The sequence below is a fragment of the Mixophyes fleayi genome, chromosome 1 (genome assembly GCF_038048845.1).
Source record: "Mixophyes fleayi isolate aMixFle1 chromosome 1, aMixFle1.hap1, whole genome shotgun sequence".
Taxonomy (NCBI): Eukaryota; Metazoa; Chordata; class Amphibia; order Anura; family Limnodynastidae; genus Mixophyes; species Mixophyes fleayi.
In genome coordinates, this window is record NC_134402.1 from 342,013,104 (window position 1) to 342,032,213 (window position 19,110).

Consider the following 19,110-nt stretch of genomic DNA (forward strand, 5'->3'; position numbering starts at 1 on the left):
ACTCATGTAACCTTGCTCAATAATCTCAAGTAGTATCTACTGGTATGTACAGATCTTTAAAAGTTTGTTTGTCAATCGGAACTACCAGACGGTAGGTACTGGTTTATTAAGTAAACGTTTGGCCCTTATAAACTTACCCTCGGTTATGTTTGCGCTCGAAATCAGGGGGAAATGCAGTTTGTAGTTTATACTTTAACTATAGGAGTTTCAGCAGGGAATTCATTTTTTTTTTCAAGGTGACCACAGTCTGGCAAATTTAAAAGGGCAGTTTGATTAAACTTTCCTTTTAATGAAATTGCTGTCTTAAATCTAACCGGCAATGTTACCGAATATCAGCGATTTGACAGAATCGCAGTTTAATACATTTATCCCCTCATCTGCAATGGACCCACAATCAGAAACACTAAAACCAAGCAAATAAAAGACCACCTACATGAGAGCTTTTCTTGAAGCTAAACATCAAGTTTCTTTGTCCACAGACACCTCCCTCACAAAAACTATTGAATGAAAAGATCAAATTTCCTCCTAGACTATAAAATTATTACCTTCAGCTAGGCATAGATACTTTGAATTTAGTAATAAAAGCAGTAAACTATTACCAAAGGCACTGAAAGAGAAACAAGTGATTACAGTACATTAATTTCACATAATAAACAACTTGGGTGTTGAAAGATTAACACACAAGATATTGCTGCCACATTCCACTCATTCTATTCAGCCCTATATAAGACTAGTCACATGACCACTCTCAGACTGACTCACCTTACACTGCCTCAGACTTCTGCCTAATGTAGCATCCAAACTTGAGGCCCTCTTTACCCAACAGGAATTAACCAAATCTCAGAAGATAAACATTTCCCAACTAATGCTCACAGGGTCCAAATGACTGTTATCCAACGGGCAAAGATTCATCCCAATTTGCAATCTACAGGTTCACTTCCCTCCTAAATGTGGACCTTAAAAATCTTATTGCCTGTAACATAGCTCATCAGGTATTAGCCTTTGTGACCAAGTGGGCATTGTCTCTGTACATGAAGTTAGAGATAATTCAATTAAAACTATGAAGCCCATCCACTACACTCACAATGCCCCCATGATGCTGCAGAAAAGGCATTCAGTAGAGTATATTGGGAGAACCATGCTTCACATGTAATTCATCTAACTTGTTATAGAGAAAGGTGTTCATGTTCTTCCTCAAAAGGCAAAATATTAATGGACACACTTTCCTTAGTTTGTTCTTTCCTTAAATAATGAAAATCGTTATTGAAGATGAGGAATAACCAAACTTGCGCATGTGATTGGCAATGTTCATTATTAAGAAGGATCTGTTATAATATGCTTTGACACTTGTACATTTTGAATCGTATCTTGAAATAAGGAAAAAAAACAAACAAAAAAAATAAACTTTCCATTTGGACTACAATATTATTATTATTATTTTTTATTTATAAGGCGCCACAAGGCATCCGCAGCGCCGAGACAAACAAATTACAATACAATGGGAGACAGCACAGTACAGTAAGCACAGCAACTCAGTAAGCTCAATGCACAGCTAGAGAGGGCGGGGAAGGGGGAGGGAGGATCCGCAAACAACGGGGCCCAAGAAGGAGGGCGCGGAAGATAGGGAGACCCCCAGGGGGGAGAAGGGAGCGAGAGTGGACGTGGGGTGGAGGACCCTCGAGGAGGAGGGCTAAGTAGCTGGAGAGCAGAGTTAGAAGTGGTGGAAACAGGAGGAGAGATGGCCCTGCTCAGAGGAGCGTACAATCTAAGGGGAGGGGTGGACAGACAGAGAGACGCAGGGGAGAGAGGGAGAGTAGGGGGACGGAGGCAGAAGATAAGGTAGGAAGTTATGTGGGAGACAGGAAGGCTTTAGGAAAAAGGTGGGTTTTTAGTAGAGATGAGCGGGCTCGGATTCCGCTAATCCGAGCCCACCCGAACAGTGCGGATCCGAACGGGATCCGAGCACTGTTCGGATATTTCCAGCGGGCAAAAAATTGAAAACGAGGCTCTGTCGTCCAAGTCTCGCGTCGAATCTCGCGAGGGGTGGGAGGGAGGGCCCAGAACAATTCCATCTTGTACCTCTTTTTTTGGCATTATGTGCTCAAGCTATTTCCGTGCAACCTTTTGGCCTAAAAACAATATTGTGAGGTGTTCAGAATAGACTGGAAATTAGTGGAAATGATTGTTATTGAATGTTATTGAGGTTAATAATAGCGTAGGAGTGAAAAAAAACCCACAAAACTGTTTTTTAGCACTTTTTATGTTTTTTTCAAAATAAATCCGAATCCAAAACCTTAAATCCGAACCAAAACCTTTCGTCAGGTGTTTTGCGAAACAAATCTGAACACAAAACCTCAAGCAAATCCGAATCCAAAACACAAAACACGAGACACCAAAAGTGGCCGGTGCACATCCCTAGTTTTTAGGGCCCGTTTGAAACTGGACAGATTAGGGGAAGTTCTGATGGAGGGAGGGAGCTTGTTCCAGTGGAGGGGGGCAGCGCGGGCGAAGATAGATACAATAGATCAAGAGTCAAAGGCAAACAGACAAAGAAAACCAAAACAGCCACCACTAAATTATTAAAATTGTGATTAACCACCATAATTATCAAGCATGGAAAAATAATTTATGGGACTCCCGTTCATAGCAAGAAAATCACAAAGTCCCTTTTTATAATCATTTACAAGCAGTCACATTTTTAGGGGACTTCTTACTTGTTATCCTCCCCATTTATTCTATGATGGATCAAGAAAGACTATTCTTATTTAATAGTGGTGAAAATGGTTCTGGGGAGTCACTTGTATGTGTGTGTTTTGTTTGTTTGTTTTTTTTATTATTATTTCTTTGGTTGATACTCAATGGGTCCCAATCTTGTTAATTGCCCTGGCCCCTACATTTTAGTTTATAGATTATCTTAGGATCACTTCCTGGTATACAATATGAGACACATCTCAGCTCACACTAAAGTGAATGAAGTTTAACATAGTTTTTTAAAAAATCTGCAAGGGACAAATTACACTCCCAAACAGACCAGGGGGTAAATGTATCAAAGTGCGAGTTTGCCAGCGTGTTTAAATCGCGGCAAATCGCGGGTGTTTACGCAATGAGCTAAGTTACTTGCGTAAGCTCTAGGTACAGTATTAGGTGATTCCCCTACTAGCGTGGGAAAATGCCATAATACTGTACTTTGAACTTACGCAAACAACGTAAGCTCAGTGCGATACGGACCTCCTACTAGGTAGGAGGTGTTTGCGGCGTCTCAAGACTTTTTTTATTTTTCTTCAAGCAAGCACACAGATTCGGAAACTTACAAATATGGGCCCCTTCTGGGCGAAGTGTTCCTGCTTTTCAACAATCGTTTTTGGAAGTATAAAATGGCTGGGACTGGGGCAAGCCGTCAAGATGGAGGTATAAATATTAAGGGACTGGGGCAAGCCAGGACGTTGGTAAGAAGAAAGAAGACCTCATTGGTGAGTATTTGTTTTTTTTTATTTTTATTAAATAGACGTGGTTAAAAAGAGGGTGGTTAGTGTCTTTATTGTGGGGTTTTTATTTTTAATAAATATATGTGGTGTTTATGAGGGAGTTGTTGTTTTGTAAACTTTTTTCTTTGTGGAACTATAGGGCCCAGCAAGCCAGGGATGTCAGGGCATGTTGGCACTTGTGTTTCTCCAAGTGCCAACATGCCCTGGCTGCCGTGGGTATGCTGGTGCTTGTAGTTATACAAGCAACAGCATGGCCACAGATTTTAGGGCAACCTGCCTGGCTGGGACTTGTAGTTCCACAAAAAAAATTGGTGTCTTTTTTTTTTAATACTTTATCGCCGTATTACCCTACTACCCACAGCCCAGGGGTAGTAGGAAGAGCCCTAGTTCTATCAGCACTGGGCTGGTTCTTTCTAGGGGGGGGGGCCCGCTCGTTTTTTTCGGCGGACTCCACTCCCTAGGGAATCCAGCCCAGCGCTGAACAGTCTATGGTTGGTTAGTCATTATGGCAGGGGGACCCCTGCCGCGCGTCTCCCTGCTATAGTGCCGCCAACCCTGGCTGGTTTGCCTAGTGCTGGTAAAGTGAAAATCGGGGGGACCCCACGCAAATTTTTTCCCCGATTTTCACGGGACCAGCACTAGTCAGGCAGCACTAGGATTAAGCATGAATAGTGGGGGGACCTCACGCTTTTTTTTAAAAAAATTTTTTATCTGTTCTTTAACTTTTTAACACTGCCAGGGCAGTGTAACAGTGATGTGTTGATACAACACGCTGCTATCAAGCAGCGTGTTGTATCTGGCGTGTTTAGAAGCAAACTCTCTAGAGTTTGCTAACTCGCAGCTTCATACATTGTAGACTTGTATAGCTGCAGTGGCAAACAATGGTAAATTTGATCTCTGGCGATTTTGCAAGTAGCGATTTTGTATGAAAACTCAGCTTCATACATCGGCGAGTTTCAACTCTCCCGAGAAAATCGCTGCAGTTGCAAAATCGCACTTTGATACATTTACCCCCAGATCACTAGTATAGTCATAGGCTTACAAGATCCCCAACAATCACTATACAAAGCTCAGGGGTGTTTTATGAATCCAGTGGGCCTGTGTATAACCCCCTTCCCACCCAAAAAAAAATAACCAAGAAAGTAAATTCACTCCAAGATTTCTCCCGGGCTGCCCCTCTTCATTGGAAAGACCTTCCACACGCTCCATCCGCATGTCCCCTAATTTGGGCTCCTTCAAACGGGCACTCAAAACTCATCTGTTCCTCAAAGCCTACCAGCCATCTACCTAACCTTCTCTCCATGCTAGACTATCTCACCCTCTCTCATCCCCCCTACTTGCTCCTCTTGCGCTTGGTCCCCTCCTCAGAGTCCCTTTGTGCCTCCTGTCTGTTTGCCCTCCCTTTAGGATGTAAGCTCTTATGAGCAGGGCCTTCTGCCCTCTTGTCTCTACTTATTCTTCTGCTCCAACGTCACTGTGCAAACTATGTTTTGAACATTTAAATTCCTGGTATTTTTAGTTTACTGTTCGGTACTGTTTTACCCTGTACGCTCCAATGTCTTTTCTGTACGGCTCTGCGGAAACTTTGTGACACCCTATAAATAAAGGGCAATAATAATAAATTTATTATCCTGATTTTTAACGTCGAGGAAGAACAAATATTCTTTTTTTGAGATTGGCACAACATATAATTCACTGATTATACAATTATGTAGGTTACACAAATGTTTTGCTCTCTTCTTATTTGCTTTAGGTCTGGGATCTCCACTTATGTTCAAACAAAAACATTTCTACATCCAATATTTTACTGTTGCAACTTGCTGCACTACATGTTCTCCAAAGACAAGACTGTATTGTGGGTTCGCTCATTGTTGCAATTTCTGAAATGAAAAACAAGCAACTCTGGCATTTAGCCGTTTTGTAGGCCAGTCTGGTTTTGTCAGTGGCTAAAGTGATTTGGGGACTCTTGGAACCTGGAACGCAGAGAACTCTCCTGACGCAATCAGCATTATGTCTGCTTGTCCGTGTCTCTGGGTGCAGGGGTCCACGAGTCAAGAGGTCTGTGCAAGATACTATACAACCTGCTCTGGAAGATACGCTAGTGTATGTATTCCAATATACTCTGTAAATCTTTGCGTTTACAATGAACTCATCCACATAACTAATAATGATGATAATTTTAAGTGACTGTAAAAGCAAGAGCAGCACTGGGGCTGTCACCAAATAAGATCTGTGGTTGGCATACGCCTATCCCCTTTTATAATTTAAAAAAAATAATAAAAAAATCTATTGGGTAGGATTTCATGTATAATCATACAAACCAAGGAAAATATCAAGTAATCCTTAATACATCCCCAATCAGTCCCATGTATAGAGAAATTGAAGTAACAATCAATGCATCTTGTTCATCAAAAAAGTAGCAACGTCCGTCCGTCTCCTGTTGCCAGTTATTAAATCCCCTGATGAATAGGATGATCACATAGAAAGAGAAACACTCCAAAAAATTATATGCTGTAGTACATAAAAATAGAAATGGAATACCATAACAAATATACTAAAACGTGATTCTCTGTATTGACCAAATGGTGCTAATGTGTAAATCACCAATTAATCAAAAACACCCAAAACTTGAAGCAGTGAACTCCAATCTCATGTACATTTACAAACAATAAAAGTACAAGTATCTCCAATGGTTTAGATGACATTAGTTGTATTATAGTCATTTATAACCATCAGGGTAGTAACAAAACTACAATAGTGAAGTCCTGCTTATACATCGGGGGTTGTACCCCTCCTGGTCACACTTGTTAGTATCACCTTAATACTCCTCTGCTATCAGCTGAATATTCTAATGGCGTTATTCCCAGAAGGTATCTCTCACTCTCCTTCATGTGATAGCCAGTACTCATTCATTCCACGAACTCTGCATAGTATATTATCCTTCTAATAAATATAACAACATCTATAGATACAATTACAAAAGTAAGCACGATACATGCCAATAATAATAGATGTTTTTCCTGACATCCTGCAGTAGCTGTTCTGTCCTCTCATGGGGCGAGACACTTGTACCTGCTAGACATCCGCTTCCTACACTAAGATAGTGCGGCAAAGAACACTGAATTCCTGTTTAAATCAAATGCAGTTACCTCTCAAACTTGGAGACTGTCATGCACCAAAGGCTGCCTTGTAAACTATCCCCAAAAAGCCTTATATATGTTGGATGGACCACAGCTATAACATTAGGCAGTATTTGGAACCGATATAGAAAAGAAATAAAATAAAAGCCTGCACACGTGCTTGTGCTTGTACAGGGAACTGGCTGCATGACAATATAAATGCCCTATATGTGTATAAACAAGATAGTTGTCAGCACTTATCCTTACAATTGCAAATCTCTCTCTCACATATACTGTGTATATAATCATCTCAAAATGAAAAGTAAGTGATATTAGTTCATATTTTGATGAAAACCATTAAGCTTTTAAGCATTTTAATTAAGCATTAAGCACTAGTGGTTATCACTTCTGCCTCACAGCACTGGGGTCATGTGTTCAATTCCCAACCATGGCCTTATCTGTGTGGAGTTTGTATGTTCTCCCTATGTTTGCGTGGGTTTCCTCCGGGTGCTCCGGTTTCCTCCCACACTCCAAAAACATACTGGTAGGTTAATTGGCTGCTATCAAAATTGACCCTAGTCTCTGTCTCCCTCTCTGTATGTCTGTCTGTGTGTGAGTGTGTGTCTATATTAGGGAATTTAGACTGTAAGCTCCAATGGGGCAGGGACTGATGTGAATGAGTTCTCTGTACAGTGCTGCTGAATTAGTGGCGCTATATAAATAAATGATGATGATGAAGCTTGCATCCCACGTCATGGGTCCTGCAAGTATAGCTTTTGTCCTTTCTCCCTTTATTGAAATGGGCATTTTAGTTCAGTAAATTGTACTTACAGTAAGGGACAGACTACATTTCCCAGCATGCCTCTTTATCGGATGGAATTGTAGCATTGCAGCCAGCTTTAAGTCTTATTTGAGAACACAGGAAATCAAAATCTCATTGCTGAATCAGGAAAAAGGTGGAGTACAGAATACAGTTACCAGCATGCCTACTTATTTGCTGGATTTATTGCATGATAGCAATATGTGGTCTATGTAGATGTTGGGTTCATACATAGCTGCATGTTTTGAACATGAGCCAATTATGAAGCCAAACAATTGATTACTACTCTTTTTTTCCAGTCTCCCCCCCCCCCCTACCCCAATTCCTATCAGTTAAAATGACTGATGCTAGTAAATCGGCTTAAACATAAATGATTTCATTCAGCTCTTAAGAGTTTTATAAGACAAGTGATATAGATGTGACAGTGACAGTGATGTTAATTTTGAGGTTGTCACTAATTTCATGTTGGTTATTTGGATGTTTGATACACATGAAGTTTTGTTGTATACTGATTTGTATTGTATAAACACTGCAGATGCATCCATATGTAATCTTTAGAATTACATATGTACCGATACGGTTTCCTTACAATGATATTTTTTAAGAAGACTTTATAGTAAAAATTTATTTCTAAGAGATCGGGGCGTGAATGTGTGTGGCAAACGTAAACTGTATTGTCGGAACACACTAAGGTGCGCTAAATAGTTTCAGTATTACGATGATATGAAGTTAAATAGAATAAAATGTTACAACCCCATAGCCTTGACAAAGATCGGCAGATTGAAACGCGTTGGGGATCCACTCTCACTTGGGAAAGTCTCTTCCTCCGTGTTCTGTGTCAGTGGAGTGCCGATATTGTGATTAAACAAACACTTTTATCATCTAGTGCAGGGTAAGAGGCCACCCATAGCGGGATGGGCTGAATTTTTTGGGGATGTATTTATAAAATCCCAAAAATATAAAAACGTATATTTTTTTTGTTGCAATAATTATATATAAAAGGTAATGCACTATCAGCATTTTTTTTCTCTTTTTACATATGTGCATAATACTTGATATGGAGAGAGATATATGTTTTGGATATGAGGATTTGCACAAAGGACGGAACAGACGAGAAAAAGTTATAAGATTACATTATATGTCTATTCATTATAGGATCTCTTGTAAGTGCATACTCCTAAGGGGGGATATTTCATGAATCTTTCACTTGGGTTAAGGTAGTGTTGCATGTTAAACCCCACAAGGAATATGAAATGTAGTTTCCTGATAGGATTACACTATGATTGTCCTTTTTATTTTTTTTTAACATATCTTACCTATATCGTTGAGGAATCTCAGAACACAAGTCCGAGTCCATTTACATTTTGGGGACATCTGAGTATATATGAATAAGGCTCTCGATCAATATAGAGGATCAGCTGTGTGAACATTGTTTTATGGTCATTTCTCATTGACTTTTCTTGATCAGTGACTAGCGCCATCTCCTTTATCTATTTTTTTGTTAATTTTGTATTGTTTACCTCGTTGGTGGCCTTCTCACCTCTTTGTCTGTTTTACCCAGTTTGTTTATTAGTTTATTAGGTTTGTCCCCAATTGTAAAGCGCTACGGAATATGTTGGCGCTATATAAATAAATGATGGTATAGGTATAGGGGGCAGCTTGTACACTGTGGGCCCGAGTCATTAAGGCAAAAAAGGAGTAAATGTTCTCTGGGACAAAACATGTTTCAATGCAAGGGGTGCAAATTAGTTTATTATTTTGCAAATAAGTTAAATACTGGCTGTTTTTTCATCTAACACACAAAAACTTAATACCATTATTATTACACTGAAATTTAATGTTGATCTAAGACATGCCCTACCCCTACTATAAATCTGTCCCCACATTTTAAATTTACCTCCCCCTCCAATGCAAAATGGTTTTGCCCAGGTGTAAATGTTACTCCTTTTTTATGCTTTGCTCTCCTTAATGACTCAGGCCCTGTGTGCGCTTATATACCACTTACCTTTGTTTCATCTAAATTACATTACATACTTATTCAGGTAATTAGGTCACTTTTGGTAGTGTACTATATGCAATAACATTACCTACAGGATGTGGTTGTTGAAATCATCTCCGTGTTATGATCACTATAAAAACAACATGTGTAGAATTTTTCATTTGCTTCTAACACCCATATAATTATCTCATTATCCCCCCTTCACTGGAATGACCTCCCTCGTTCCATCCGTCTCTCTCCTACTTTGTGTTCCTTCAAACGTGCACTGAAAACTCACCTCTTCCGTAAAGCCTACCAACCATCTACTTGACCACCTCACCACCTCCACTCGCTCTCCCTTCTGGCTCCCCTTGTGCCTGTTCTGTCTACCCTCCTTTAGGATGTAAGCTCACATGAGCAGGGCCCTCTTCCCTCCTGTCTCCTTACCCATTCTTCTGCTCCGTGTTCATTGCATCTGCCTGCCTTAAGTTTCTGAAGTATTGGTACTTTTTGTTTATTGTTCTGGACTGTTATACCCTGTATAGTCTACTGTTTGTACTGTGTACGGCGCTGCGGAAATCTTGTGGTGCCTAACAAATTAATGATAATAATAATATTAATCATAGCACTTGTATTTTGTTACTACGAGGCCAGCCTGCAGAAATATATGCTTGAAATGATTACATAAAGTGATAGTATACAGATTTCATTCCAATAATCCCCTATTATTCTCCAGGTGAAGATACTAGAGGGTCCCACAGAGCAAATCATTCCAAAACTGAAAACTGATCATGGTGTGGAGCACCTAGACTTTGTATTTATTGATCATTTTGGGAACAGATACACTGCGGACACCAAGTTACTTGAGGTAAGTAGAGATGTGTATGGTTACTGAGGCAGATTGTACAGCCTCTCACATAAAGATCACAATCTTACACTGTACTTTATGTATACTGTTTCTTCTCAATGTATGAAAAGTGACAAAAGTCCAGTTAATCCTAGATTAACCAGTTTATGTGCTGCATTCTGAGCCAGTTTTCACACACACATCCATGGCAGTAATAATAACATTCCAGGTACATACCTTATTAACCAAGTAGTAAATCCTACTGAGATATGTGTAAACCAATAGGCATAAATATTAATGGTGAACTCAACCTTCAATAAAATGTACTGGAACTAATTTCAGAATGGCCAGATATTTACAACTACCTCTCTCTGACTATTCAAGAGATACACGGCGCACTTCTGGCTGTAACCACTGCTAGGGGGAGGGAGGAGAGGTAGAGACACCAACCCTACCCCTTAAATATGTCTTACTGCTAATGTCGCCTTGTTTAAAAGGACCAGAGCTTTCATTTTTTTTATTTAGAAATAGAATTGAGGTGCTGCTGTTATCTAGACAGAGCAAACATTCATTTTGTGGGCTTAACCAGTTTTGAGAATTTGCCATTTCCTCTAGTCAGACTTCCTATGTCAATGACCAATGAGGGGAACTGGGGGGAGACATTGTTTTGATAGCCCACAAAATGGTTGTCTCCAGTTAGTGCACGACAGGTGATTGTCAAGTAGCCACCAGCCCTTGTATTGTGTGTAGTTCATCCCAAAATTCTCTCAGTAACTTTTATTTTCACTAATGTCCGTTTCTGACTTGCACATGCTATGGTAACATTGTTTGCATTATATATTTAATATTGTTCTAATTCACTCATTACTTAAAATAAAGATATTCTAAGTAACAATATGTTAGAATATTAAAAAGTCTGAAAACTTATCTTATTCCATTTATATTAATGTAATACGAGCATTTGCAAAAAAATAATGGTCATATTGTTTCATGAAATAATAATTATTGCTGCATTATTGCATCCAATACTATCTAGACCTGATTTGAGAGGTCATTGCTTAATTAAATTAGGTGTTTGATACAGAGCTTTGATATAGGCTCTTAGAACCTAGCTTTAACATCTCAAATGTATTTGATGGTATTTAGATCTGGTGACTGCTACGGTCATATTTGTGCACTTGTGTTTGCAGATAAGATTTTATTCACCAATTTGGAGACATTCTTTCCACCACTGTGCTAACCAGCACCAATATACCAAATGTATTCAGTGCTGTAGCTATCAGAGGTCTTCTGAGGTCCACACTCCCTACGTCATTCATGATAGTGCACTGTGATTAAGGGGGAGGTAACGTCTTACCAGCTTCTTGGAATCAAGTTCACCTCCAACCTGTCACCCAAGGTGACTCCATCTTGTCACCCAGATAGAACAATGCAGGATAACCTGGATCAGCTGAGCTGCTTTAGAGTAAATTCCCCCTCATACACTTAAACAAGCAACAAGGTTTTCACCTCAATCTTGTTTAGTATTTATCATTTTTCCTTAGGAGTTTATTTCAATTATGCTATTTATTTCCTAATTTAGGATTAGCTACTTTATGAAAGATCTATTTCACTGTGTGCATTTAAACTCCACAATGTTATTTGTAGTTGTTTTACTAATAATAAATCTGCAGTTCCTTGAATATTCATATTACAGAGCATTTTATGGCAAGTTATTGTTTTCTTTGACTAAATTTAGAAAGTACAGATAATTAGGTGTCCAATATAATGAAACATTTGAATTGAGTTTTAAATTGAGAGCTTCGTACATCCAAGTATTAAAAGTTCATTAAATGTAATTGGATTTAGAAAAGATTTTCATACAACCTTGTATTTAGAAGACCATATGCACATAAAACATATTCACCCAAATCTTCTGTAAGCACTTTGTGTATTTAACTGTGATATCTCCTTCTCTTTATCCAGCAATGTGGCTTACTCAGGAAGGGATCCGTGTTACTAGCAGACAATGTTGTGTATCCCGGCGCTCCAGACTTCCTCGAATACGTTAGGAAAAGTGGTCGATATGACTGTACCAACTTCCCATCTCATGTAGAGTATACAGATAAGGAAGATGCAGTGGAGAAGGCAGTGTTCAAGGGATAGAGTTGTGAGCAACTCCTAGGGGTAAATTTATCAAGCTGCAGGTTTGCTATAGGCAACATCTCCGATTTTTCAACCAATCAGATTCTAGCAGTCATTTTGTAGAAAGTACTAAATAAATGACAGCTAGAATCTGATTTGTTTCTATAGGCAATGCCTCCACATTTTCAAACTTGAAAAATGTATCTTCTAGTAAGAAAAGTGTCCGCTAAATATGTGTCACAGCTCATTCAGAAATGCAACATAGTAAAAACAGAATGTCCATTTGTGCTTTCAACCATTCAGTTTACTTACAATATTTGTCTTAAGGTTTTAGATGATGTTATATACAATGTACCAAAACCAAGACACCATAATTGCATTTTATATAATAAAAGAAAATGAAACCTCTAAGGCTACAGCAGTTATATTAAACTGACAGGTACTGGACTGAGTTACATTATATAAAGAACAATCATGGGAGAATTTGCTTCCCTTACAAATACATGTTACCAACAAGGAGTCTTGTAGAATTGTCTGAACTGTTCACGCTACCACTGTCCTGTCTAATTTACTACTCGCGTACTTCTAGAATGTCACAGACATTAATATTAATTACATGCTGTATCATGAATCTTTAAAGAATATCAGGTCCTAGTGCCTGGGGAGCGAGATCTGGGGGTCAATAGGAACACAATGAAAATCTGAAGCTAGCAACACCTTTGTTCTTGTAAAGAAATGGATGAGACTCATTTAGAGATGAGGAGATCAGAAAGGCCATAAATCCTGCTTCTCGAACAGACAGGATTATTATTTAATTTGGTCACACATGTCAGTAGCCGACTTAGATGAGATGCATCCGTTTATTCAGATCACTTCAGTGCGGTCGGAACGTGACCAAATACACAAGATACTTTTGTTCATCTCTTGAGCACATTTTGCAGCATAGTATTTGGCACACTGATACCTGACCAAAACCCAATATTGGCTGTGACATTGCAGTAAACTGGTACTTTTAGAATATCATTTTTTTATCAATTAAAATCTAGCCTACAAATGTGTCCAAGGAACTTTTTTACTTACATACAATGTACTCCAATATTCTACATGGTAGAGTGAGAACATTATAATTATTTACAATACTGCTGAAAATTCTAATTCAATGTGCATCAAATTAACCTTAAAACAGAGCACAGTTGAATAAACATATCTACGGGGAAGTGTAATGTAGCTTATGCTACACTTCTTGCTTTATTTAGTGCCTATGCAACAAAAATACTTGTTTATTATCAAAGAGATTCCATTAAATACCACTAACCAGAATTAACCCAATGCATTAGTCTCTGCTGGTGAAGCGTATCAGTTATTGTACCAATATATCGCACTAAAACCAAACTAGACTTCCTGCCCTTATGAGGGCATTTGCTGCCTCACAGTTTTGTGCCCAACTCATGTTTCCCTGGTTATAGTTAGTGCGGCTTTGTCAGGGGATAGATTTAGATCTATGAAAAAATGTCTTTAAATGACACATTTATAGGTTATATTTTAGTTGATAGCAATAAAGTTTTAGGGCTAGATTTACTAAGCTGCGGGATTGAAAAAGTGGAGATGTTGCCTCTAGCAACCAATCAGATTCTAGCTTTCATTTATTTAGTACTTTCTACAAAATGACAGCTAGAATCTGATTGGTTGCTATAGGCAACATCCCCACTTTTTTAAACCCGCAGTTTAGTAAATCTAGCCCTTAGTGTGGAGGAAACGGTTTTCTCCATACATCCTCATACATACAGTCATTATACATCAGTGCTCACACATGGTAAGACCACTTTTAAACAGTTTTGTCCCCCCGCCATGTTTAAATTGGCCTTTGCGATATTTCCTGTCATGTCATTATACAAACAAAAATAGCAAGACAAACTTTTTTAAAATGATTAACAGACCAGAGTGACAATCTCATAAGGTCAATATTGCAGTCATTGAATAAATAGGAGGGGGTGGGGGGGAGACAGACTCGGGTCCAGCACGAATGCACCAAGCTACACACTGGTTAAAATGATAACATTAGTAACACAAAATTTTGAGATTGGTAGTAATGGCAATTACAAGGGTAATATCCAGAAATTGTTCCGTGCTAGTCATTAGTAGCATAAGCAAATAAAAGGTTGAGGCGTCCTAGCATTGTGATGAAGTAAGAATGACCAGCCAGGCCTCTTGCTGGTGTGTAGTTCATCAAGATATCACAAGGTAACGTGCATGGTTTGGACCAGGCATGATTTATTGAAAACAGGTCAAACTTGTCATCTTTTCACACCTGGCACTTAACAGGCATTCAATCTACCCAGATTAGTAAAACATCAGCATAGAATATACAATGTTATCTTAACATGTTCTTTGATCCTGAATATATCACCTGGGGGAAGGGGAAAATCACTTTATAAACCAATCAAATCTTTAGAATTATTATATCACAGTCTAAATACAATTTAAACATCCCATTGATTTCACTTCATATGAAAATGTAGCAGAACTCGAGGTGGGGGTGTGGGAATCTGATTCACTTTTCCATTTTGCTTATACCTATCATGAAATTTAGTTTAAGGCACATGATAGTTACAAACATGTTTACTTCTAGTTACTACTAAAATGATCTCCCAGTCTTGTATACTCTTTAGCTTCCAATGGAACACATCCCAGGCTGTGTTGCAACATTTCACTGTAATTACACGCTCACGATTTTGGCAGCAAAGGCTTCACGCTGCCTTATGTGAGTATAATAACATAATATATATATTTATAGCTTGAGGAGGCCTGGTCCCCAAGGAAATCTCTGACCCGGACATTACATTTAATAACCATCGTATGAATGTCTAGGAATGGTTAACAAACAGCTGCTACAAGGCTGCATGAGGCCAATTTTGATTTTGTTGGTAACACCTTTTTCTGATCATGAAGGACCATAATGCTGGCTTTAATAGAAGGATATTAGACTCAGTGCAGACTAGTGATGAATACTGCCTGAGGTAACTGTTGGTGTGACATAAGCACAACATCTAGGCACCGTCTGCCAAGCAGCAGAGATTCATTTCCTGATCAGAAATGCTTTATATAAACTGCAGCGGCATGGTAAGTGAGAAACATGGAGATTGAACAATCTGATTTCACAGCAAAGCTACACATCCTGTACAAAAAAAAACCCCAAAGTATAAAAATGGAAAATGTATAAAACATCGGAATATACCAACAATAGATAAAAATGCAAATGTGTTTTTTTTTTTCTTAAGAAAAGAAACAAATCTTACAATTGACAGTCATGTACCTGACACACTTTTCATTTGAAATGAACTGAATAGGGTTAGTCACCTATACGGTTCAGGTAACTCTTCAAGCACTATTCTAGTCAGATTTTATTTGCGGAAGTCATGACTATCTTATAGTGCCATTATTTCAAGCACAAGCAGTGATGACTGCAACTTTTCTGCTGTGTAGGAATTAATACCTTATGTGGCAGTGCCATGACTGACAGTATGAAATGCATAAGCTGACACATTGTGGATCAATAAGAACATTTCTGTTCTCGTGTATGAAATTTTATTTTCTTTGTCAAACTAGTTTAAACTGTAGCAAATGTGTGTCCTGTTTCACCTGTACTGTCCTACACACAGGGGTGGCAGCCTGACCAGTAGTCAGCCTATAGGATCTAATGAGGTCAATTGGTTTCTCATTAATAGAAGTTCCACCCACAAAATGCTCGTCTCCACTCTGTTGGTGACCCCACTTAAGAGGATCTCTTGCTGGGAAAGGTTGGATTTTGACCACTGTAGGAAACTGCTGTGCACAATATCTAGACTAGGCTTTATGTGAAGGGTAAGAATCCCTATGAACCACAAAAATCTAAAAAGTCAAGAATCCTACAAATTGGAGCTATTAACGTCACAATCCCCATCTCTATTCCTAGTTTCAATTTGCATAACACATTATATAAAAAATTGTAAGAGTATCAATATTTGGTTCCAATAAGTGTGGCCTAAGTGTATGTGGCACAAATAAGTAGTCAAGACATCCACAAAGCAGATTTTTACATTGGGATACAAGAACATAAATGAAATGTAGGTAATTGTAATCATCATCTATGTGGCATTAACACACAGTGCTGTGGGGATGTTGGTAGGTTTCAGCAAAACACATATTTTAGGCATATATCTGTCAAGTAACTTTCTTCTTTCAGTGTGTGACTGCCACAGTCGAGCCAAATGCAACACAGATTCACTCAACAAGTTTCACACCTGTGCTCACAAGAGCATTCAAAGTGGTCCTTCCACCTGACCGGATCTCACCAGGACACTCAGGTGGTGGGATGTCATGTGTGGTTTTTGGAATGACGACTGTGTTTCTTTGGTAATCTTGAAAATCAGTCACTTCATTTGAGGATTTTGTCCTCACATAGAGTGAAATAAGTGTGCAAATGAGAAACTGAGTAATCAGCGGATTTCGGAATGCGACTGGCATCTTTTTCATAAATATCAATTTGGGATAGCACCATATTCAGGTACAGAAGCATGAGAGGGGTCAACTGTATCCAGTATTCTTTTCTGTTGTAATCAGTGCAAAAGCGTGGCAAACCTATCCCAAGGGCAGTCTCCATCCAGCACTAACATACATATATTATAGAACAAATCAATATAAATAGATATTTTGGAACAGATGAATCATTAAATCTGTCCATATAGAAAAAAATCTAGGTGATGGGTTAAAGCACGTTAGTAAATATAAACAAGTCGTTCACTGATCATCTTTGAAAGCTTGCATATTCCATCTAATTAGCTTTTAAGGTACAACAGATGGTTGTATTTAAAGTTTGCACAGATGTTCTGTATAGTTAGCTATTCAAGTGGAATGGAAACCCAGATAACGAAAAGACTCCATTTAAAGGGGCTTTCCCACTTTTGTGTGACAAACAGGGAGTCCCCTCTCCAGTGCCTCCTTGTTACATAAAGCTCCAACCAAGGTGTTCATTTACATTGGGTTATTACAATCCATCCACTTCAAAAGTTACCTTAAGCCCCCCCACCTAATTGTTATATGTTTGGGGCATGTTTGATTAGGAAGGTGTTGTACAGAAGTTGCTCACTGCATGCTTCAATACATTTTCTTAGTAATATCAAAAAATTATGTTTTTAATTTTAATTACTAGTGTTCTTAATATACAAAATGTTATTCTTCCATGGAAGTGACTATGAGGGGCATATTCAATTGTCCGCGTTACTTGGAAAAGTAATGCGGCGTGCGCACTATTACCGTTATTACGGTATTTCTAGGCTGGATTTCAGCTCGCAGCTCCCTGAGCTGCTAGCTGAAAGCCAGCGTTAAAGATACCGTAATAACGGTAATAGTGCGTACGCCGCGTTACTTTTCCAAGTAACGCGGACAATTGAATATGCCCCTGAGAATCGTAATTCTTTCACAAGACTAATGCAAAAACAAATGTGCGAATAACATGCAGCCCTTGAGGAATGCCACATGCGTAGGTGTTACACAACAATAATGGATGCGGTGTACAACCAATACCTACATGGTTAGGACCTACTGTTGGCGCAAATCGATGAAACTGCAGCTCAAACATGGGACAATACATCTCTGGTCAAAGTTCCAATGCAATAACTACTTAAAGGAAGCCTAAGCAGTATCCTCACTATGTCATTTTATATGACTTGTGTAATGTAGACAGCAGGGGGCCCAGTTTTGAGGAAGTGCTCTGGCTTAGTAGGTAGTAGGATGGTGTTGGTGTTAGTGTTATTTATGGCTTGGCTAAAACACAAATGCTTACCCCTCATTTTTCTTTTAGGTGTTAATACAAGACAAAGTGACCTATAACGGGTTTCCTTTTCCTGCAGTGTTCAACAACAAGTGTATTGTTCAGTATAGAAACGTAATATCCATATTATCATTTCATTGATTCATCCAAAAGTTTCAGCACCAGAAATAACATCAGTATTAAAAGTCAAATTATAGCAGATATATTCATTATCACAATGTTCCATATATTCATTGTTTCATTTCCCCCCTTGGAATACCAAGATGTATCTGTACTAGACTCACTGTTCTAAGAATATGAGGTTTGGCACTTGCAAAAGTGATGTTAGTCCTAGTGCTACAATAATATATTGTAGACTGAGTGGATATTGAGGATCGAGCACGCTATTGCCATATGACTTTTGGGATTAGGTACAGCAAATAGTCACAGTGGTAAATTCTACAAAATGCATCATAGCACCCCTCCTCAATTTAATCCAGCCTTTCTTATAGCACCCACCTCTGACAATCTACAAATTACACAGATCATCTATATTACATAAATATCTATTTGTAGGTTGCACGGTGATCCATTCTCACCAGATTTACAGCACGTACTTCCACTCTGTTTACTAGATATATATCTTACAGACTTATGTAATCACTATGCCATATGAGCACAGAGCATAGCTGCAAAAATACAGTAATAGTCAAAGATTAAGCATACATAAAACTGGATAATCCAAATGCTTGTAAATGGACAGGCAATCCACTATCATTTGGATCTTTAGATTGAGATTGTTCAACAAGTGTCACATTATATCCTTTGTTAAACTGATACTTACTTAAGCGAGCACCCTAATAACACCATACAGCTTATGGTTTCTAGGCACTGATAGTGCACATTTCACTGCTGACAGAAGTAACGCTAACTAAAGATATTAACAGTC

At 38.7% G+C, this 19,110-nt stretch overlaps 2 protein-coding genes across 3 annotated transcripts in view; one reads left to right on the plus strand and one right to left on the minus strand.

Annotated features, from left to right (window-relative positions):
- LOC142161260 (catechol O-methyltransferase A-like) overlaps window positions 1–12,784 on the plus strand; it is a 33,259-nt gene extending 20,475 nt beyond the window's left edge. For both annotated transcript variants that reach the window (XM_075216730.1, XM_075216739.1), the window contains exons 4-5: window positions 10,139–10,270; window positions 12,215–12,784. In XM_075216730.1, the coding sequence (XP_075072831.1) occupies window positions 10,139–10,270; window positions 12,215–12,394 (312 nt within the window). In that variant the 3' untranslated portion in view covers window positions 12,395–12,784. The remainder of the gene's footprint in view (window positions 1–10,138; window positions 10,271–12,214) is intronic.
- ARVCF (ARVCF delta catenin family member) overlaps window positions 1–19,110 on the minus strand; it is an 803,654-nt gene that overhangs the window by 208,151 nt on the left and 576,393 nt on the right. The window lies entirely within an intron of this gene.